Source organism: Glossina fuscipes, unplaced genomic scaffold (genome assembly GCF_014805625.2).
Source record: "Glossina fuscipes isolate IAEA_lab_2018 unplaced genomic scaffold, Yale_Gfus_2 88, whole genome shotgun sequence".
Lineage (NCBI taxonomy): Eukaryota > Metazoa > Arthropoda > Insecta > Diptera > Glossinidae > Glossina > Glossina fuscipes.
Window position 1 is genome coordinate 1,812,529 of NW_023998442.1, and position 24,535 is coordinate 1,837,063.

The 24,535-nt window shown below is 34.3% G+C and overlaps 1 protein-coding gene across 1 annotated transcript in view; it reads right to left on the minus strand.

The window, feature by feature from the left end:
- LOC119638410 (ABC transporter G family member 20) overlaps positions 1 to 24,535 on the minus strand; it is a 94,454-nt gene that overhangs the window by 29,979 nt on the left and 39,940 nt on the right. The window contains exons 2-4 of the mRNA XM_038035175.1: positions 14,843 to 15,002; positions 11,093 to 11,355; positions 9,367 to 9,460 (exon numbers count right to left, since the gene is read on the minus strand). Coding sequence (XP_037891103.1) covers positions 9,367 to 9,460; positions 11,093 to 11,355; positions 14,843 to 15,002 — 517 coding nt within the window. The remainder of the gene's footprint in view (positions 1 to 9,366; positions 9,461 to 11,092; positions 11,356 to 14,842; positions 15,003 to 24,535) is intronic.

The following is a 24,535-nucleotide window of genomic DNA, read 5'->3' on the forward strand; positions in this document are numbered from 1 at the left end:
AAGTGAAAATCTAAAATTAATAGAAGAAATTTTTTTACATGTATATTTTTAGGTAACAATGGCTTTGTTAATTAATAAAAAAAAAAGAAAATATTATTGCATTTCTGTCCTGGATGGCTAATATGAAGAGGATCGTATTACCGTCAATTCTTCGGCTATTCCGATTAGGGATTGCTTACTCCAGCTTAGCCTAAGCGAAGCATCTACCTTGCTGCTAGTAAGGTTTACATAGGTTTGCCCGACAAGTGCGCGTACAACGCACCATGGGGGACGGGGATATATAAAGTAGACATTGGTTTTCTCGAACATTTACATTCACCACAATTGTCTGTTTTGCGAAAGCTTGCTAATGAATGTCTGCATCAAGATAAGAAATTGGTAAAGTGATTAGCGAGTTGCTGAAGCATCGATAGTGTTCCATTGATTTCATTTGAGTATGGTACGGAAACAATCTCTGGGGCAATGTCTTAGCTGTTGACGATACTTAAGTCTATTACGATTTTTTCATCAACTATGTTCTGAAATAAAGATGGTATCGTGCATACTGATTTAATGAAAGCGCAATTCTAGATAAAAATTATAATTTATGAAAGAAGAGTAACAAACGCTTACAATGTTTGTGCTAAACATCAGTTTAAAAACATCTTCTCAGGGAAAGTATTAGAAACCTAACCCAACATATCGTTAGAGTTGTATATGCTATGTGAATACCAGTCAGTCCTTTTTCTAAAAAAACCACACGTGATTGTTGGCAAAAATGAACGAATTAATCCTTTTGCAGCCACAACTTTCCTTCTTCTGTCAGGCAGTTCAAGGACTACCTCTCCAAAGAAATGAACCAGTATTTAGCTGGCGTTTTAAGCGTAGGGATTGATATCTACTGATAACTGTGGGGAGACGTTCCAAGTTAGTGATGTAGTTGTTGGCTATGGAAATGAATTTCTTCTTCGTGACTTTTAACATGTTGCGTCAATGCCATTGATAACCTTCTATGTTAATAGCTTCAGTTGGTTGAAACAGACAATAATGCAGCAACGCCAGCTTATCGCTACAAAAAACGTAATCTCAAGGAGAAAGGATCTAAAATTCCAAGTTTTAAGAAGTTTAAAGAAATTTTTGTTCTACATATAATATGCTACTTTTGCTCTATGCAACTGGTTTGTTGGCTTTGAACACTTGCCTTTCGCATTTGCCCATTTCGCCAGTGCAGTCAAAATGATTATAATAAAAATCTTCAGCTACTTTGGTCCATTTTGGATTCCGTGGCGAACATTAAAACCATTGAAATAATAAACACAAAAAAGACCACAAGGCGATATTATCCCTTAATTAAATTCATACTCAATACAACTCTGTTCACTTAAGACAATAAAAATAATATTTATTACGGTAATTTCGCTAGAATTTTCCCGTGCATTTATCATTGGCATCGTTCAAGATATCTTGAATTATTGCATGAAACAAAAAGGTATAAAGTAACGAAATTAACTGTGTATTGTTATGCATTGTTGACGTCATCACTGCATCCAAAGAATTGCAAAAAAAATTTCGAAAACAAAACTTATTTGAATTTAATTATCGACTCAATTAAAGATACGCGCATTTCTTTTAAAATTTTTATCTTCATGTCGGTGTTCTTCATTGTATGTAAAGAACATATCCGAAGCCTTATAATTTATCACGAATAATGAGGGCTTTTCCAAAAAAAAAAAAAAAAATTATAAAGTACAAAAAGTATAAAATATTTTTAAAGAAATGAATGAAATCAACAACACTTAAACAAAACCATTCTCAAAATAAAAGATTGACAATTTCAGTTATATTGATTGACGTTTTGCAAAGCCGTGTTTCGAAGAAAGCGGGATCGGAGTGCTGGAGTATTTTATCTATTTTTTGTTTAGATATCTTGATTTGAAATTTACTTAATATCGATTTGAACGGTGCTGGATAACTTAGGGTTTTGAGCCGCGACCATTGAGTTGTTAGTCGCGATCGCTTGCCTACTCGACTATTCATGCGGAAAATTGGAATATGTTATGGAAATTTTACTTTATTACAATCAATTGGTTATTAACTTTTGCAGTCAGGGGACTATAAAAGTTGATTGCTTGGATCAAAAATTCGTCCGTATTGTCTTCCCTCCAAGCTTGCTCGCGAGAAGGTTTCGGTTCGGTTACGCGTGTCAAAGATATAATAGCGCATTTTGTACTTTACGCGAACTGCGAACTGTGAACTGACATAGAAAACAATAGGAGAGTCTGGTATTCGTTGGTCGAATTCGTAGTCAGTGTTGAAGTTTTTACCCAACACTTTTAGGCAGAGACTTCAAAATCACCCTAAAGGATCTATTAGGGATATGTGCGAGTCCCAATCCATTTTATTACGAACGAAAGCAAGTCTGACGACTGCAGTGTCAGAATCAGATTAACTTATGTAAATGTTTATCTCTGGTTGAGCTTCTTTTTTTTTTTTAACTAATCAACATATTTGCCTTAATTTACGTTAAAGTTTGCGTAATGTGGTATTTTTTCACCATAACAAATCTCCAACGATATAAAAGTAATTTTTTCCATCCTAATGCTATGATGATAATGATAATTTAATACCTAAAGTTAACCGACATAAAAGACACTATGTAAAGTCATCAGATAGATGATGTTTATGTGAATTAATTTCGCAAAGAACCCACTTAACAAGGCCAAAATATAAATATAAATAAAATGCTAACAAGAAACTAGCGAGAGAGAATTATAGGATTATTTCACATATATGTAAGACAAATATGCGTAAACACATAATTTGCGTGACTTGGTTATAGGAGAAGCAATAAAAGCAAGAAAGTAAAAAAAAAGAAAAACAATTTTATATCCGAGTTGAAACGAATCTTTTATTACCCACCACTTTGGTGTATACTACGGCGATAGTATATTGTATCATACGTATCGTATAATACATATATCATTAATCATAATCTTATACGAGTTGGAAGCCATACAAATTCAAGATTTCTGTTTTATTCACATATGTAAGGGGCTTTGTTGATATATGGGGCAAGCATGGAAGGGCGGATTTCTCTGATTTTGATCATGATGATAAGGAAAAGCAACGCGTTTCTCTAAGCAAAATTTTTAAACCATAATCACGATTTCACAGGTATACATAGCTGCCGCTTGGCCGAGGCGACCATCAAGACAATGTTCGCATGTTCAAATCTCAGTTTGATTTGGCCTTACTTGGTCCCATAGCTACCTTATTGGGCATATACCCATCCACTACACTGCGGCCACTCCCTATTTGTTTCTACTTCGTTATGTCTTTCTGACCATCATCCTCCATGGAGAGTAATACGTGACACGCACAAGAAACTTGTACGCGTTACAAACATTTAGCCAAATTTATGTCTCGTGTGGGAAATATGTAGGAGAGAAAATATATAAAAACAAACTTGTGTACTACAAAGCTTTTTCAGCCCTTAAAGACGCATAAGAAAGGAGTGAACTAACTCATTTTTAAGGAGAACCTTAAAGAAGGTATCGTTTATATAAAACAAATTTAACTTTAAATGCATTGAAGAAAAAAGTTTTCAACCTAAGTTTACATCACAAAATTTTTAATGTTGGATGATTTCTTACAAATATTGGCGAGACTTAGTTAGCTGACATAGAGTTCGAAACGCGTTATATGAAAATGATTTCGACGGTTATGCTCACTTTACACAGTTCCTCGTGCCTACTTATGGCTATTGGTAATTTATTAAACCCATTATCGTTGCCTACTTTTTGGCATTACTAAGGTTTTTGAGTCTTTGTCGCAAACTTTTGCGAGTTCTTTTAAAACACTTTTTAGCAAAAAACGGTTACGAAAATTTTTGTGAAAAATTTCAAACAAATGTTTACAACGTTAGTTACTTTAAAGCCTATACTTACGCTGCTAAGGCAGCAAAATGTAATAGACCATAAAAATGAAAGCAGTTTGTTGTTATATATAAGGAGAAGCATAAAAACAAAAAGAACAATAAATAAGGATATACTGACCAATAAATAAATCACTTAAAGAAAACAAGAAACCTAGTAATAAAGATTAAGGAAATGTTTCAAGTCGTACTACATAGCAATCAATTTCACTAATAAAAGGAGAAAAGTTTCGAAAAATTTTGTTATCATAGTAAAAAACAAAAGAAAAAAAAAAAGGAATCAAGGTAAAAAAAGATAAAGAGCCTATAGCAGGTAAAAAATGTCAGCGACGGTTTTTTTATAAACAAAAAAAAAAAAAAAGAGGACGAAGAAAACTATGCACTTGTTTGTGTGTGAGTAGAAATTTATGGCTTATGTGCGGTCACTTTTTGTAAGATTATGCACAGGCACTCAATCTTATTGTCACCGTTTTAATAGTGTTGCTCGGTTGGCAATAATCGTAAATACCGTCGCCCAGCCAGTACACTCTATTATATCAAACTTTGTTTAACGTTATTTAACCGTCCCTACCTTTTTTATACGGTTCGAACATTTTTTTTTTTTTTTTTTGTTTTCCTTCAATCTATGTTCTTAGTTATAAGAGCTCTCTGCATAGTGTTAGTAAATCTTACTTACACGTTGAAGTTTACGATTAAACTTTAAACAATTGAGTGCTTTAGGGACTAGGCTAGGTTAGGTTTTTTTTTCTTTTCCTTCTTCTTCTTCTTCTTCTTCTTCATTATTTTTTATTATGCAGCATACTATGTGTACCTGATTAATTATACGCATTAATTTCTACTGGCAACAAATCAGCTGGAGACCGAGTTTCTATACGGAAGACTTGACATAAAGATGCAATGAAAGGCCAAACAAAGCCTTTAATAAAGTAAAGGCAGGATTTGTTGATTTTACTTTGTTAACATTTTCTATTTGCTTTCAAATGTGGTCAGTAGATCTCTCTTGTTGAGCAAATAGCAAATGGTAAGCGGCAAACGTCACACATACTTATATACTGTATGTATCGCAGAGAACATCACAACACAATGTCTCCATTTACTATTTGCTGAACCTGATATATACCTACATATCTCTATATAATAGGTGTATAAATAAGTTCCTTTGTGTTGAAATTTGCTGCTTTATAAAACTTGTCTACCTGTCGCGTACATTTCTTCCGAAATTTCAAGTATAGATGACTTTGACATTGATCTCTTTACTGTATAAGAGTCGGTTGTTGACAAGTTGTCTTTCAACGTAGCTCAAAATGATGCGGGATGGCTGTCAGGGACCGCACTACTTTTTGTTCTGTTTTAAACGACAACGAAAGTCGCAAAAATGGGTAAGTTGACTGGGATGAAAAACGCCATGAAACGGTTAGACAATAATTTGCGATACAATAAGTGACCCCAACATGTTCTTCCGTATCCATCAATGCAGAGCAGGAAGAGCTTCTTCTGGTTGCAGGACTACTCTTCGCATCAACCTCCTGTCCTGATTGGCACTGCTTCATATTTAGCGAGGCAGCCATATTTAGCAGAACAGATGTTCGTAAAAGTCGAGGATATGAACAAATAGGTCAACGTTTATTTCTTCTCAAAAGTAGGGTGTTTCTGCCGCGATGGCATCCGCAAGCTAGTCGGTAGGAGACAGAAGATCATAGATAGTGATGATGATGATATTGCGAATATTAGGATTCGTAACAAGTGTTTGTCAATTTGAATTTTACGAAAAAACTACACAGAATCTATTTGTACACCTCGTAAATCTATGTGTTTGTGTATGTATGAATATAAATATATGAGCTTAAAAAATTCAAAAGATCAAAAAGAATCCAAACAAAAACTGAAAAAAGTGAAAAAAAAAAAATTCGTATATTTCTTACTGACTAGGTCTCGAGTACAATTTTTTCTATTCCTCCTGTTCTTTGCTTTTTCCTCTTTTGCATATATATATATATATATATATATATATCAGCATTTTCATAATAACGTAAGGTTAAAGGATAATAAAAGCATTGTATTTGTTGTATGTGCCTTTTGTGCTTGTAAATGTGACTGCTACCGTAGTACGTGTTGTCATAAAACATGTTTTTGTCTCGTTTTTAATGTGACAACAATTTAAGCATGAAATAGACAAACGTATCATTTTCCGTAACAACGTGTTCAGAGAGTTGAGTTAAAAGATTAGATTTACCCACATATCAGCTTGTTAGTTTTTGTTTTTTTTTTCTTTCTTTGAATTTTTTATTATTATATATTCTGTTTTTTTTTTGCTTCCACTATCTCACATCTTTAACCTTAACATAGTCGAAGGTTTTATATCAAAAAGTTTTTATATATAAAATTACTCAAATTTTTTATTTCAATGAGAAATTTATTGCAAAAAGTTTAAGTTAAAAGTTTGAAATAATTAAAACCAAATTTTCATGAAAAAAAAAATTTTTTTTTTTTTTTTCTAAATAACGTAACTATAACCGAGATATGAGATTAGTTTAGTGAGTAATTAATTGCACTTTAAAAACTATTTTTCTTCTTTTCTTAGATAGATTTAAGAGCAGGTAATAAAAACTTTTTTTTATATTAATATTGAGTGCATTAAAAAAAAGCCAATACTTCCATTTCGAACAGATTATAAGCGATCGTAAGTTTTTGATGATACTAAGGGTAAATATTTTTTTTGTTTTGATTTGATAAGAAGCGACAATCACAGAAAAGTGCCGTGTAAGACATATTTTTAAGCCCTTAAAAAGCTCTTTTGCAAATTATTCTGTTTTGCTAATAAAGTCATTGCAACTAGGTAAGCTCCATACCTAATCAATAATACTTCTAAATAGTTGTGCATCTGAAATATCTTTAGGGCTTTGATCCATATTTTCCTATACGTAAAGGAATTTCATTATGAAGCCAAGAATTACCGCATATCATCGTAGCGCACCACTAGGCGAAAAAAAGTCGCGCAAAACGTTTTCTCAAGAAACTTCGAATAAATTTGATTTGCCAGGTCTTAGATAAAGTTATCAAGTATGTGTGCAGTTTGGATCAATAGCCTCTTGATTTTTTTGTGGTAGAACAATAGAATGCGAAAAATGATTTTCACGTGCCTTTCATTAGCCGAGTTCTAAGGAAGAGACAACAAATGGTATCTGGGCCTTGTGCACTCTGGGGGCTACAGATCACAGCCAAACCCACTCATCATTACTTGACGCTTTGCGACAATAGCGCGCTTAATTCGGGAGTAACATCTTAAAACCCACCAAACTCGCCTGGAAACAAAGGTTTCCGTAACAAGCTTTTTGTTCATCATTGTCGTATATGATCCACTGCAAATAATTTCTTCAAAAATTCCTCATTTTTTTATCGTTTCAGCAGTGATTTGCTGTATGGTATCGCACGGCTTCCAATTTTATGCATACGTTTCAAACAAAATGGTCAAGGTCGCAGCGAGCCAGGATATGAAATGTGCTGAAGTTTTTTAACGCATCAACCTGAAAAATGTGACCCATTTTTGGGCCAACAGATAATCAATCAGACAGCAGCCTGTCCTTGCAGCCTGTGTTGCTGGCTTTTACACAAAGTCTTCACTGTAAACCCCTTCTCACAAACCTGCAAAGCCTTGATATTATAAAATGTGATCAGTATATGAAGTGATTTGCCTAGGCGGAAGAAGCCAAGCAGAACAGGTTTGAATGTTGAAGACACAATACAACAATCTACAATATTTGCTATGACACATGAAATTTTCACTTGGCATTTGCCCTTGCTCCCTCCAATACTTCATGAATTAGGCAATTTTCGTACATTCCCAACAAAAAAACAATAATATTTTTAAAAATTTTAGCTTGTCTTCCAAAAGCAATCTACTTCCCACAGAAGTAAAGAATGTCACTTTGGTTCTAAAACATTGTAGATATAAAACTTTGAAGTCCACGTGGTCAGCCCATTTAATTTTATGTGTACCTACCTAGGGGGTATGGGTGGCTGCATTGGTTAAATACGGACCGAGAATTGGTGCTTCGAACAAATCCTTGTGGGAAATCTTGTACTTGCATAGACCGCGCAAGAAACTTCGTTGCAAGCGAGTATATACAAATATTAACTCTACTCTCTATTGATCAAAAAACGGTTTTTATATGCTTGTGTTACAATGTTGAAAAAGAAACTGATTCGATATGTGAGGCCTGGCGGCTTGGGTGCGGTTCTTTGTGGAGTACTTGTGGTAGTTGTGCATTAAGCATTTAGAGATGCTTGGCCGTTTAATAAAAAAGTCTTTTTAATGTAATTAGTTCTTACAGCACGCTCCTGCGATCGTTTCGTTATGCTGTGCGGATTATTTGGTGATACATTAAACCTTCAAAATTTTCCTAAATAGAGTGGCAGCTATATTCGCGCTTAGCATCAATATTAATTATTTCTTCGACCTAGCATTTAAAGCTGCTAAAAGCTACGACGGGCATAACGTACATTATTACCTGAAGCTGTAGGGTAAGACTTTACCATGGAAAAGTCAAAATTTAAGAAATGCTCCCAGGGAACTCTCAGAAAAGTAAGTTACCCAAGTTAACTATCCCGAATTGTGCGAACGACATAAAAGACACTTGCACTTTTTTCCTCACAAAACGTGAAGAGGGCGCAGTCCCCCTGAACTGCAACTTGAACCGCATAATGAGAACCTTTTCGGTATTTTGAAGTAAATCCTGATAATAGTAATCTAATATATGTATAAAAGGGATATGTTTTTATCTCTCCGTGAAAAAAATTTCTTTATCAACATTTTATAATATTTTTTTTCTTTTCATTTGCTTTTTCTTTTGTTTTACGGTCCCCCTTTTTTTTTCGTTTTGCTTGTCTTAGAGCCCCTTGAATTTGGCCGAATTCTAAACAAAAAAAAAAACCCTTGGGGAAGTTGCAACCGTTAACCGTTGTAAAGTTTTAGGTGAATTGAAATTTATTAACCAAAATTAAGATAAACATTGCAAATATGTTTTTCTTATTGCATTACAAATGAGCCACGAGCCAAGTTTTACCTTTTTCTTTATATGTTCGTGTATGTGCTCTCCATAGGCATGGCATGAGATATAACAATTACTTTATAAGTGCACTTTTAACTTTAACAATTCAATTTCTGACTCTGCAAACAGACTGACATTGGCATGCATACACATGCACATGGTACACATATATGTACACACACGCATCACATGCAACGCCGATAAGCGGACAAAGCAAAACGAGTATAACAAGTGAACAACAATTAAAGTTAACAATTTGTACAATTAAACAATGTACACAAACCTATTTATTTATACATATATATATATATATATATATAATTGTGAGTATATCACAAGCTACATTGAATTGAACTTACTGTTGCACACTGGCACATATATATACATACATATGTATAGACTTACCACATGCGCTTGAGCACACTCATCGATATAATGTGTTGTAATTATCACAGTTGTGTTGCCATTCTTGGTGATATCGACAAGATGATCCCAAATGCTGTATCGGCAAAGAGAGAATATGTAAAGGAAAATGGAAAGGAAAAGGTAAAGAAATTAAATGCATAAGAAAGAAAACCAAAACAAGTATACAAAAGTTGTAATTAATGTTAATTAACGAGAAACAATATTTAATGTTTGTTTAATCTGCAACAACTATTTCATCGGACATCTTTTTACTACCCTACTACTACTACTACTATGCAAGCATACCATAAATATTGATTCAATAAAATCTTGGTTTAAATCACTGTTGTCATCAGCTTGCACACAGCACACACCAACTTCTCTGCTCATGTTTGCAAACAAAAATTTTTAAAGGAATTTTCGTTAACTGAGACAAACATATACATATATGTTAAAGGCATTTTTTAAGATATTTGTCATTGTGCATGAGAGATACCCTTATAAATGCTGTGTAAATGTAAACATAGTGGATTAACTGAACTGAAAGCGCCGGAATTTTCACTTCATATTAATATTCATCACTGATACGACTTGGATTTATCAACTTTGTTATTACCTTTGCAGCGTTTATAAGGGATCATCAAACACCCTAAAAGTTCAATATATCACTAGGGAAGAGGAATTTTCAAATCATATTAAGCATGTGACTTATTTGCCGTAGAATTGCTTTATTTCCTTTATAACACCATTCAAAAGGGCATAGATCAAAATGATAGAAAACTTTTGATTTGTTGCACTCATGACTACTTTCTTAGCCTTTGTCTCTATGCTATCTCCTTTGTAATATATTCAAAAATGTCTGTAGGTGTTGTACACGGAGGTCTTTACCTTGTGTAGCCAATAACCTTGGATCAGTTTCGTCAAGTCTGTCCATCTTATTATCTATCATTTGTTCGCATGTAAATTTCGCCAGCCCAGTAATATTTAAAAACTCACAATCTAGGTATCTAACGGAACTTACGTATATGGATGAGTGAAAAATTAATTTCTTGAGGTTTTTTTTTAGGTCACGATAAGCATTGTCCACACAATTAATAGTAATGATAATCCGTGATGCCCCTTAGGGCAGATGTAACATGATAATGGTCAGAAAGAGACAGAGATAGAGACAGAGAGTGACTGAGCACTAACTTTGCCTGCGAACAAATAAGGTCTGTCGCGAGCACCCATTTCGTAGATGAAAGTCTTATCGACTCGGCTACGTGGAAGCATAAAATATAAATTATTTTGGGAGTTTGTTTTTTCTGGCTGACTTCGAAAGACAGTCTAGCATGCTTGTCACGTCCATGTCGTATTTCTATACCACGTAACCTATAAATCTGGACTCAAAACATGTCTCGACTTTGGTCCTGGCAAAGAATAGTTGAACGAATATCAACCATTTACGTTTTATTCACCTATTCGAGATTTATTTAGAAACTTTGCCATGGCCCTTCTATTATTTACAAATAGGCATCCAAGACTAAAAAGATTCCAGAGTAAAAGAAAAATTATTTAAATTTTTTCGACAATGAGCATTAAACTATATCAGTCACCGATCTATGGTCTAGAAGTAGTTCAAAAATTTATTGTAAAAAGGATTGCCAACTAGGTAACAAGATCTACGCTTATCGGAAAAACACATGCAGTTACTTTAACGTAGTATTATTTGTTGCAGTTTACTTACCTTTGACGCAATACAGGATCGACACCTACCGTTGGTTCATCTAAGATTAATAATTCGGGCTCGTGTAATAAAGCTGCCGCCAAACTCATGCGACGCTGTTGTCCTCCACTTAAATTCTTAACAAATTTCGAACCATTCGGTAAATTTAACAGCTTTAAAAGGAACTCAGTTCTATCTTCGACATCTCTACGGGACATGTCAGCAATCATACCAAAGTAGATTAACGTTTCTCTCATCGTAAATTCACCATACAAAGCCACCTCCTATAACATGCAACGAAAAAAAAGATGAAACACAGAAACACAATGAAAAGGAAAATGGAGGAGAAAAGAAAGGAATAAAAAAAAAAAGAAGCAAAATGCACGTAAAAGAATCGCAATGTAAATGAATGAAATAAAGTCCTGAAGAGAAAATGCTCTCTACCACGGTATATGGGGACACCATAAATTGTATTTTAAATGCTTCTATTAATAGCGTCAAAAAAGAAAATGACAAAGAAAAAAAAGAAAAAAAAAAAACTGAGCAAAAAAATTCTTGTAAAAGCAACAAAACTTTACAATAATAATCTGTAAAGCAAAAAGAACCAGTCAGTGCTTTTTTTGTTGTTGTTGTTGTAATAATGGAATTATAAAAGTATATCCAATTTTCCAGATTTCTAATTGAATTGAATAACCTTAGAACAAATGCTATTATTCTTTGTTTTTAATTTCTGTCCGGTAATCTATCAGAACTAAACTAGAAAGACATCTACATGCACTCAAACGAGGATAGGAGACAAATCAATTAACAGATTATCAGAAATATCAATGCTATGCTAATATGCTTTCTATATTGGAATTAAATTCAATCCAATGGAAAGCTAATCTCAATAATAAAAACCGATAATAAAATAAAATGGAAAAATAGAACGGAATTCTTTAAATCTATTGAAGCACAAAGATTTACTTACAATAGTTTTCTTTAAAATAGTAAAATATTGAAAAAAATTTTTTTTTTCTTGCCATCCTCATGGAGTCCCTAGAGAATAGAGGATTTTTCTACTCACAGCTGAAAAGTGGAAAAACGGAAATTGGGCTATCGCATAGCCGTGAATATTGTACTCGAGATTTCTACATCGGTATATTCACCCGGTTGAATGTCATCGGACAGACAGGACAAAAAAACTTAAGTTAGATTCAGAATTACTCCATAATAAAATAAGACTGGATTTATCTCAAGTCCTTGTCAGTATTGTATACGAACGCATAAACTTAATCTTCCCTTGTCTCACAGGTGAATTAGCGTATAACAAGGACTTGATCGATTGTCGTTACCGTTCTAAGTAACCTTATATGATGTTATTCTATAAGGATAAATTAACATAATCTCTGTTCCTTATTCAACTGCCTTTAGCGATCTTTAATAGAGAACCCGGAATTTTAAATATGCCATCGATGCTTTCGGGTTATGAAAAAGGATTCTGGGTAAAACTTTTGCAACTCTTTATGATCAATTCTGTCCCGAAAGCTCATCTTAGTCTAGCCTTCAGTCGTTCGATCCAGTTGAGTCAAATGTATACATATGTATATATTTTGTAAAGAACTTTACGCAATCCAATTAGCCCGAGCCGGCTGGAACTCTTTTTCCTACAAGATTAAGTTGGCAACAAGTAAAAACATTACAGGTGGGCGAGGCCCTCGTTTTGGTACTAATACGCCTACAGTTACACAATATTTTCATACAACGGCATACTTTTCATGAGAACCCAGATATTCAAGGAATCCTTATATGCGGTGATATCCCAAAGATATACGCATGCGGTCCAAATTCTATTTACTATTATGAGCTAATTTTCACTATGAAATATTAAAAATTACATCTTCTACTATATAAGTAAGCGGACGTCTGCAACACGCAGAAGGGCTTAGGAAAGATCCACATTTTTTTATTCTACCGTTCGATTCCGAAGTAATTGTAAGCCTTTCTATCCGCCTGTCTGCCTGTCCGTCTTATTTCTGCCCATCTAATTTGTGTAAAAATGCTTTGGATCGATTCACTTTCTCGACCACTCCCCATATAATGCCCTATTTGGAAAAATCGAAAAAATTGCAATTTTCAAAATTTCTTGACAAAAGTGCCTAAATAATAACATTTCGCCATTCTAAAATGGTGGCAAAACTTTGGATCGTCTTGGACAATGTTTTGAACTCGCTCTTATATAACGGAAACTGAAGACGCTGACAAATGGAGGCAATTTTCAGTGCTTTATGACAGTTATCAGATCATAAGAGTAATTTAGTAAAAATATAATCGACCGTACCAAATTTGGACAAACTTGGTCTATTTTTTCGAACCTTCCCTATATGAGGACCTTTACAAAAATGGATTCTTTGTAGGGCAGAAAAGTTTATATTTTTATATACGATGATGAAAATTAACCCATAATAATGAACATGTATCTAAATCTTTGAACCTCATGGGCACAACCATTCTTACGCAAGGTAAGCCCTTATTTACAAAAGTGTCTAATTTTTTTATACTGTTTCGTAATAGTAAGTTCCCATATAAATAGGGTATAATTTTTGTGTTTCATGGCAAAGGGGAATTATGTTGAACAATGCAGTGGAGAGTATTTATTAGTCCGCCTAGTTCCACACTTGTGTTTCACTTGTTTCTTAATTGTTTCTTAGGACAACGTTTGAATGTAAGGAATATGTCGTTTTATGGATCTGCTTGTAATTAACGCAAACCACGAATTTATGGCTTTACACAAAGATTGTAAAGCTTCTGTTTCGGAGCCTTACTAAAATTCCGGTAAAAAGGAAAAATTAGCTAAATGGGGCTAAAAATTCAGTTACATCTTGGAACACGAAGTTTTAGCTTAGTTACCTTGTTTCACTTCTTTTTTTTTTAACAAGGAATGCAACCAAGCATTGACGGATTTGTTAATGTCTCGCACGAGAAAGGGTTTAATAGCGGAAGCCGTTTCGATGCCATTTTTATTGGTTATTATTGGTCTTGATTTTCGGAAGATGAGAGGAAGAAAACGGCTGCACATTTTAATCGTGAAAATGAAAGTGAAAAATATTTGGGGGTTTCCCGCTTTGGGGTCGAAGGGGGACCAACAGGCAGCGTGGGTATTAAAAGGCAATAGGTGCACATGGGATCCGCGTGCGGTACGGTAGGGTTTCGTCTGTACGCAAATGCGATACATGGAATTTCTTTTGGTTGTAACCGTCCTAGGAGTGTTCATGGGCAAAAATATAATCCCCCTCTCACATCTCGCAAACTTGGTACCCCAGCTATGGCACGTATGCATGACTCATACACCTACATTTCTCTTATAGTGGCACTGCGAAGGTGCCCTAAAATTTATTTAAATGACAGCTTTAAATAAAGGGGACATGGGTAGACCTACTGCTACGTTGGTTAAATAAAATTGGTGTAATGGTGTGGCTATAAAAAAGCCAGTGCGATAGGCACACATACGCCTGTCTACGCAAAAAGTAGCCCATCAACTTGGGACCACTATACGAACGTAGATAACAATTTATTAGATAATCATATTACAAACTTTGATTTAAACCGTTATCTATGAGGTGCAGCCAAATCATATAAAAATACGCATGACTTGTTCGATATGTTAGAAAGAAACCATCAAGTATAAAGATATGTGTTATAACTTGCCAATAAATTTCCAAAGCAAGCTAGTGATGAATTTAAAAAATGTTAGTTCAAATACAATAAAATTTATGTCATAATAATCCTTACTTGGGGCATATAGCCAATACGTGGTCCCGGTACACCTGATCCTCGTGAGCCTGGTCGACCTCCCAACACCCATATTTCTCCGGAATTCAACCGTCTACGACCCACAATGCAGGATAATAATGTAGTTTTTCCACAACCAGATGCACCCAACAGGCCATAACTGTAAATGAAAATGAAACAAAAAATTCGACACAATTAACTAAAAGACTAAAAGTTAATTTTAAAAAAGTGCATGTCGATGAAAAACGAAATCTTAAAAAATAAAAATGACAAAACGGTTTTGTTTGATTTGAAAAATCCGTTCAATTTGTCCTTCCTACATATATCTTTAAATATATTCTTCAAGAGTGTAGCCAATAAAAACCTCTTTCCACAAAAAAAAAAAACAAATAAGGAAAGAAACAAAAATCAAAAGGAGGAGAAAATTAAATAAATTTTTTTAGAAAATTTTCCAAATATTATGTTTTACTAAACCAGAGACGTTTGTGGTTTGGAATGCACGTTGGCGGCAGAGAAGGTTCCAACATATACACAATGTCGACGGCAACGGCAAACGAGACAACGTTTATGCCCGCAAAGGGAATATTTTTCATATTCTTGTTGGGCAAATAAAATAGTAATTGTCTATATACAAATATGTGCGTGTGTGTGTGTGTGCGTGTTTATGTGTTCTACTAACATTTATGCATTTAATCATTCTGTAAGTTACGCTCCATCGTGAGCCCATATTATTATTTTTGTTGTATTAGTTGGTCATTAATACCTTTTAATGTAGGTGCGCAGTCGGTGTTGGGTCATTTGTTTTCATATTTTGTTAAGCCTCAAAGCAGCCGCAATGATCCCCAAAGGAGCCACCCAATATACTTTATGTGTGTGCTTTTTTCAACGTACCTATGTACGTTACAGGCATTTCTAAATTCCGTATATTTCTCTGGCCTATACGTGTAGTTTGCAGCTCCTGCTAGTGGAGAGAACTATTCATTAGAGCGCATATACCAAGCGCCAGCAGCAAAAGTGGGCTTATTTTCAAGTTTTATAAATGTTTTGATGATTTTCATTTTATTGTTTAACATTTTTTCAGTTGTGTTTTGGTTTTTATTTTTTTTTTTTTTACTTTTGGTATTTTTGAAACTGAAATTTTCCTCCCATACATCTCTGCTGGTTGTTCTTTTCTATTTGAAATGCCATATATATAAAGGTAATAACCACACATACTCTATCTGCATGTTTATGCCTTTTTTTTCTGCATGCTTTTGTTGGGACAAGTTTAGTTTACTGCCATTGTTTTGGTAGATACTTTCTGGTTAAAGAATTTTGGTTATTTTCATTGAGAGATCTTTGTGGCTAAAGAATGTTGAATGAAATCAAGATAAAAGTTATATGCAATTTAAGGCGAATCTTTTCTCACCTATGATCAGTAAAGATGCAGCGAAAAATTCACTCACTTAATATTAACCGCATTATAAACATCGTATATCGTATATATATCTTATTTTTTTACTTTGGAATTGCTAGTACTTTATAGCTAATCGAATGAACTAAAAGCCATATCTGCCTATTATACATATGTACAGGCAGTTCTTTGGGAATGTGGGCGAAGGCTTGGATATGTAACGAGTTTTCAAGCTTCATAAAGTGATTTCATTGGGGTAAGGTTTATGAACTCATTGAGAGATTTGTGTTGAAAAGTTTATTTCTGATTTTTGGTTTCACTTTAGGGTGAGGCCGAGGACATGTCAGTTGAAGCCGGGGACTTATCCAACAGATTTTGAAATTAAAATTTATTTCTTGTGGCCACACAAAAACTTGTCAAGTCGGAAAATGATATTTTGTGCTCAGATTCAGTAAACAAATTTTAGTTGAATAGATCCTATAACAATCGAACACGCCTTTCTGTTCTCCACTTGGCTATGTGTCATGAGAAAATGTTAATCTCTTAAATGCTATATTAGGCAAAGATTCTCCTCCTCCTCCCCACTTTTCCTTATAAAATGAAAAAAATAAGGTAAAATAAGCGCGACAGTAGTCAAATCCCCTTCAGTTGGGCCTTAAAATCGAATTATAAATATACATACATACATCCTTTATCAATTTATAGGGCCCTCTTACAGGCGTCTTTATACATACCATATGTTTGAAAAATTGAATAAACCCTCTGTGGTTGATAAAAAAAGGAAAGAATTTATATTGTGGTATTTGTGATCTTAATTTTTTTCAATTTGTTTTTCAGCTTTGGTTGTTTTCTAATTATTTCCCGTAAACTATTATTTAAAACTTCAACTAAAACTTGCTTTACATATTAATTATTGAAATAAAAGTGCAACGTTTCGTATGTCACCTCCGTCCTTTAGTAAATTTTTTTAACGATTTTAAGTTTCTCAAACTCAGTATATACATATAAATTAAAAATATATATATTATATTAGGTGTTTGCCAAAATTTTGATCAGGAACTTTTGTACACAAGGGTACATAACGGTTGAATAGCCCCATAGAATATGCAAATTCTTCGCCAATTTCAAATGTGGCATGCACCTACACATGTCCGCCGGTTCGTCTGTCCATCTGTGTGTTTGCGCAGCTTTGTAGTATTCCTGGTACAAATTTGCAAAAGATTTCGGAATTGACCTAAACATTTCAAAGGACACGGCTACGACACGCACGCGTGTCTACGACAAAAGCTATTATTTTAAAAATCAGGGAGAAATTAGCTGCGCGCGTTCCATATTATAACACTATAGCACTAAAATGTTGTTCTTCTCCTTTTTTTGTCTTTCTTAGGATAGCGACGATGGGTATAAAAAATTCGCTCCCGACCGAATTTAATTTTCTCAGTTGCTCTAATTGACTTTGTCCTTTCCGATGATACTTTTAATTGATAAGTTGTGGTCCATCGTGTAGTTAATACTCATTTGTTAGCTTTAGCTTTTTATATAGATTTTCGTTGTCATTCATTAAGTAATCATGATTTCCTTTCACTAAAAATTCATATTGAAATTTCTCGTGAAATTTTAATGATTTAGTTTTGCAAACGTTACTGATTTTCTGTTTCGTAAAATTTTTTCTTATGCTACAATAAGTTTTCTATGGCTTCCTTATTTTTTCAATTTAAATAAAATTGAGCAATGGTTTGGCTTTTCTCCCTTTTAGGTCACGTTTGGGATTGGAATTTATGCTTGATTGGTTTATTGCAATCATTGCGTTTCAATTTAATTCATTGCTACATTCAAGTTCAGAGAAATGTTTAATTAGTTAATTGTATAACATTTCAAGCAGAGAGCTTGTCACTGTTCACTGAAAAAGGAGGAAGAATTCTCTTTCCCGCCCGCTTTTGCTTGAAGACGTGAGGGACGGGCAGACAAAGAATTAAATGTATAAAAAGTAGATGTGTCGTAAGTGAGAGTTTTGTTTAATTTCGTTAAAGTTATTAATTGTCAGTTCTTAGCGAATATATAAACAGACACTGCTACCTACATATGAATATCGTATGGCAGAGTAAATGCTTTCCACTTGCTTCTAAAGGTATTGAAAAAACTTAAATTTTGATACACTATAACATTGGGAAGATGTTCCCATTCTTGTGCAGGTAGTATAACCTCGCGCATAGGACACACGTTCAATTCTTTAAGGCTTTATCTGCAGTACTTTATTTTTTTTGAAAAACTGAGGGGTTCTGTGGTTTATGTGGTGTTGCAGGCATGTCCTCCGACCGATTTTGCCTAAATATAAGTTGGAAGTAAAGGAAGAAGAAGGACAGGTTAGTTAGGTCAGAATGCTATATACTAAAGCAAACTATTAAAAAAGTGAATTCGTTTTCTTGTAAACAAAGTCCGTTTAGGATAATACAAAGCCGGTAGCCTTAGATGCTAGTGGTTTTAAGAGTTTAGTCTTAGAATTTATTTCTCTGGCGAAATTAATAATAATAATAATAATAGGATAATACAGTTAGCTATTAGTTAATTTAGTTATATGAGGTTTACACTAGATAACTAGTTAGTTATAATAAATGCTTCTGCTATTAGATAAGGTTAAGCTTGCTTTATTAGTATTATTATGTATAAAGGAGAAGTACACCTTTCTTTATTTTCCTTTGTATCGCATGTAAGGCACGCTAAGATGGGAAGCCTTAGACAAAACTAACGAGCTCAGCAGCTTGCTCTCTATACCACGAAACATACGGAGGGCAACGTACGCCACTTCAAAGCAAATGCGGATAATACTGAGCATCAACCTATTTCGGATGGGTCTACTTCCTGTTTCCAGGGTTAATTTCATTCGACTGCTTACTGTGCACATTCCTAACAGTCGTTTAATACAAAAAGGAATTCGCGAAATAGAAACAAAAAACTGCGCTATGCAATGATAAAAATTTTAACACATTAGTTAAGAGTAAGGGGAATTAACCTTCAAACACCTTTATCACTCACTGAGTCCGGATTTTCATAACCGTGGCACTACGTGCTTTGTTTCTTTGCTTTCTAAAACTGTAGTGCACGTAGTTTATTCTAATATTCGAATATTCATTTCTGTTAGTGTAAAATATCGTATTTAACTAACTAAGGCACCCTGACCGCTTGCTAACATTTCTAACGATCGTTCATTTGCGGCACGCTTAAGTGTTTACTTTCATTCAATTCAGTGAGCCTTTGAGAACGTGAATTCTCTGCAAATTTCCTAAGCAGAGGAATGAAGTCACGGACTCACAAATAATACATTACCGTGAAGAGTTATTCAACTTAAAGAATCGCATTATATTGTTTGGATTACTTCGTCATGGTTTACAAAAACAAAAGAAAATAGTGGTCTTTATAGAAGGAATTTGGTCGGAAATATTGCCCTTGTAATCACTATTGTGACTGTTTTAGGGATTTGTTGAATTATTCTTTTCTAGAAGCACCGCGTATTCCTTTCTGGCGGACAGCGTCACAACAAACAATCCAGCTTTGAAGACAAGGCACATCAACCATAGGAACATTTTTATACTTCTCGAATGTCCCTAAAGTATTGGCTCTTCCTTAACCCTTAACTGTCCCAGAAAGTTTCGAGTTTGCACCTTGTCAAAATCAAGGTATCACTCCTACACGTACATCAAAAGCGAAAATAATATTTACCCATCTGTGCTGCAGTAAGTAAAAATTTGATATCTCGCATATGAGGGCATTGGTCTTTTAAGGTTAATACTATCACTAATTGACGATCGCTACTACGCTTTACATTTGCAAAAGAATGAATTTTTCTTGTTCGAGCCTTTGTTTCTTCTTACTTATTTTCTTTCTCAAATATCTGCATTCAGGGGAAGATTTCCCTAAGGATACGCTACCAGTAGCTTTTATTAACCTCTCTTCCGCTTTTATTAACTTTTTTTTTTGTTATTTGTCAGTTGTAATTAAATGTTGTTAACCTTCAATGTACATAAAGAGGGAAGCAAAAAAAAAAAAAAAGGTTTTAATGGAGAATCCTAAAGAGAGATTGTCCTATATAGAATAAAGCAAGAAAATATTACAAGTCAAGCAGGGTCGACTTTTCAATACTTTACGTCGCTTCCCCTATTACAACTATTCTTAAATCAAAAATCACACTTGGCTTTCGTATGAAGGCATACTTTTCATGGAAATCCTTACGCTTGAGGGTGTCTAAAAGGCGGACTGACTTAGTCCAAATTTAACGAATTTAGTTTTCATTCTTAAATCTTTATTCCTCATAAAAAGCTACAAATTACATTTTGTCGTAGTATATGGGTTTACTTTTTATAAGAATCTTTATATATGATAGGATCTAAAAAACATATCTATATGATCCAAATTTCTTATGTTAAAGTTTTTAGCAAAATTGTTACTATGAAGCAATTTTCTTTTTAAAATATTACAAATTGAACATTAAGAGGCTTACTAGCCATGAGAATCCTTATGGTGAATGGTGTTGAAAGATAGATCCATATGGTTCAGTTTTATTCCAGTTATTTTTTATGTCAAATTGCTGTTATGGGCTGATTTTTATAATAATATATCAAACAATTAGACTCTATATGTGGTGGTGTTTAAAAATGAAGGCTTCGCGGTCCAAACTCAGTAAATCCAATTATGGACCAATTTTCATTATGAAATATGGAAAATTAGACCTTTTTAGTGTGTGAAGGCTTAGTTTAATTCGGGGGGATTTCAAAAAATTGCTTCATCCGATCCCCGAATACAATGCCTTTTGAAAATAAGGCATTAGTCGCAAACGTGATCGCCCTTGGGCTAAAATATTTCAGTCTACCTATCAAATGTCATCAAAATACCTCAAAACTTGCGAGCTCACCGATTGACAAGAATGTCTCGAAAGTTATGAAACAGGCTTAGATCGATTTAGAAAATATTTCCAAAAATTATTCTCATTTAACAGATATAAGAAAATGTGAGTCTCTCTGTTACATACGTCGAGTTTAACATACCAGTCTATCACGAGCGCATGAATAGCAAAACGAAAAGGAAAAAATATATAAAAGTCCAAGGTCTAGCAAAGTCAAAGCGTATGAATGTGCGTAAGTAAGCCAGCGACTGTATCTGACATGGTGCTAATGAAGTTTTTTTTTTTTTATATCCTTTGTTTATGCTTTCACGTTATACTGACGTTTCCTTTGTCTGTGTAATTATTGGTTAATTATCGGATGTGTAAAATTTAATTTACGCCATTATAAGCGACAGACAAAACAAATACTGACAATTTAAAGAATATACTCTTAAGGATTAAGTTAAAGAGATCGCTGAAAGATAAAAAACTCTTAAGCGTTTTATTTCAAATTAGAAATTTTTGGTAAGAAATATTTAAGAACAAAAAAAGTCAAACGAAAATGACTTTAATGAAGAGAACTCTTGCTTTAGTAAATAAAATAAAAACAATTGAGATAAACTTTTTCAGTTATTAACAAGAACAATCGTATATACTGCTGCAGTTCAAGGTACACTGCTCCAATGGATGTTAACGTTAATTAAAGCAAATTCACAACTAATCAGTTGACCATTGTAACCTCTCTCAGTTAGTTGATTACGACTAAATCGACGAAAGTGCATTGTACATGTATGTATGTGTGTGTGTGTGTGTGTGTGTGTGGGTGTTTGTTTGTGTGTGTGTAAGTGGTTGTACAAGTGTACGGATCGATGTAGGTGTGTGCACTATATACGTTAGCTGGCACTCGTGTCATGGTGCACAGGGTGAGCATAGAATGTTAGCCGCTGTGGTGCACAGCGTAATTACAGAACTTTAGCACTAATCGCTGCCAGAATAACAAACACAGGCAACCGCGACAAATCGTCTACCAGCAATTCTCCGACATTCGAGGAATGTCAAAATGCAGTGATTACGGGTATGGTAACTTTTGTTACATTAACGGCGCATAATTTATCCGCGTATCCTTCGAGGAAAAAGTGTTTTCTTCTTCATATTTAACGGTAAATGTTTTTTTGGTACCAGCTTGACGTTTTATCTTCGCTAAAGTTAGTGCCGGGGGTATGTCAAGCGATTTGGCATTTGAAAATCAATACAAATAGTACACTGTAGTGACATCGCTTCGTTATAGCTATGTCCATCTGTCCATGTCATTAACAACTGATTACCTTTTTGAAGATATGTCTAAAATAAGTTCTTACGGCTTTTGCACTATTCTGGTTAACGTAAAGCCTCAACTGATTTTGCCACAATTAGTAAAAATTTCAAGTTTGATATCTTACTCTTCGGTATCGTTTGCATAACAATCCAATTATGATATAGTTTTTCTGCGAGTATGTTATGCAAAGTATGTTATGCTCCGTAGATATTACATATTTACGTTACAAATTTCTTCCAAAAAGGCGAACATTTATTCACAAATATTACTTCACCATTATGATAAAACTCGACTTTTCATTCAGGGTAACGCAACTTTTTACACTGCATTGATTTTCTGGGAGATGTTTAGCATAGATTGAATTCATAACCTACCAGTATCGCTTTATTCGCATGAGTTCATTTCGACTGGTTTGTGATTGTTTCCGAAACACAAACAATCACTCCGGACACATCATCGATTAGAGACATAAAGACATATGCGAAAAAAGGACTTTTTCAGATGAAAGCATAAGACCACATCTTATTATGGGTTCAAGTCGATGGCACAATATATGACACAGATGTCGATAAGATTACTCTCAAACTAGGAAGACAAATTTCCTCGCTTGCATCTGGAGAAGCGCGATTTAATTAGCAAAGATTCACTTCCTTCTACGCACATGAGGCACCGTTATATCCGTCTGAATAGCTAAGTAGATAAGAACCGCGACCACCAAGTCAGTGTTCGGGGCTTCAACTCCCAAGTGCGTTAGACTTTTCTTTGGTCGTAGCTACAGTGAATGCTCGGCATAACAGCGATCGATTGCATATATACCCATTAAGCTGGGGCCGCCACCAACTCATTTGTTTCTCTTTCCTCGTCGTCTTCATGTTACACGAATAGGGGACATCCCCTGAGTGATTGGTCATAGTAAAAAAAAAAATTTGGGTCACGGTGGGATCCCAAAACTTATTGAGCGATGTGTTAAATGTACCAGTAAATTTCCTACAAATGTTACAAATGCAGTCTTTCACCAGCAAATAATCGGGAAAGTGTCCCCTTTTCAAGACCGACAATCATTTATTTTTGTACGGCTACAGAAAATCGAACATTTCTTTCAACGAATTCTCTATAATTTCCACGACAGAATTTATTATGCGAGAGCAAGTACCACGTTTATAGCTCTGCTCTAGAGCTTGGTAGAACGTAAGAAACATTTCTACATTCCTTAAGCAAAAACAAGGGAAGTGCTGAGTGTCACAGCATCCGCACCAGACCGGCTATAAATTTCTTCTTATTTTCCTTTACCGCCGATTCATCATTATTTCCGCAGTGTGTGCGATAAACCCGCAAACTTATTTTTAATTATGGATCTTAGTTGCTTTTTGTTTTTTTGTTTTTTTTGTTTTATCTTTTCTTACTTTCGTTTTGTTTGTTCAATTTCAGTTAATGTAGCTTTTTCTTTCTACGTACCACCTGTGATGAAATAAAAAAGTACAGAAAAGTAATGAAGCTTAGCTTGGTGTGTTTAGTTGAAAAGTTTTTAATTTGTTGAGAGAATCGTATTAGTTTTGTTTAACCACGTAAAACTGATTTTTCTTAATTTTCTTTAGTTATTAGTTCTTCTCCTCTACTTGCCTTTCCTTTTTATATTATTTTTTCTTTTTCTCCCTTTTTTTGTACTGTCTCCTTTCTTATTTTTCCTTTACTTCTATTTTTGTTTTGCTAAAAAAAGTTTACTCTTCTATACTACTTCTAATACAATATCTAAAGGGGAGGGGGTGCGAACGCACATTAACATATAGTAGCTTTTATATACATATGTATTTGTATGTAAGCATAGACGGACTGGTTGAATAGTTTGCACCAACATTATGGCAAAAGCTATTACAACTAATCCGTTTCCTTGCTTGCTTGTTCCTTCATTTGTTCGTATGCCGTATGCCGTATGCCGTCTGCCTAAGTCAACGCTAATATTTCGTTGTTGTCGTTTTTGCGAACGTCAAGTACGTTTTATTAGTTTTAACATTTATAATTGGTTTAAGACTTTAAAACTTTAGCAGCGTACACTATTGCCCCTTAGCCGCCCTCAACCCCCTTACGTTTGTTTCATTCCATGCCATCTAA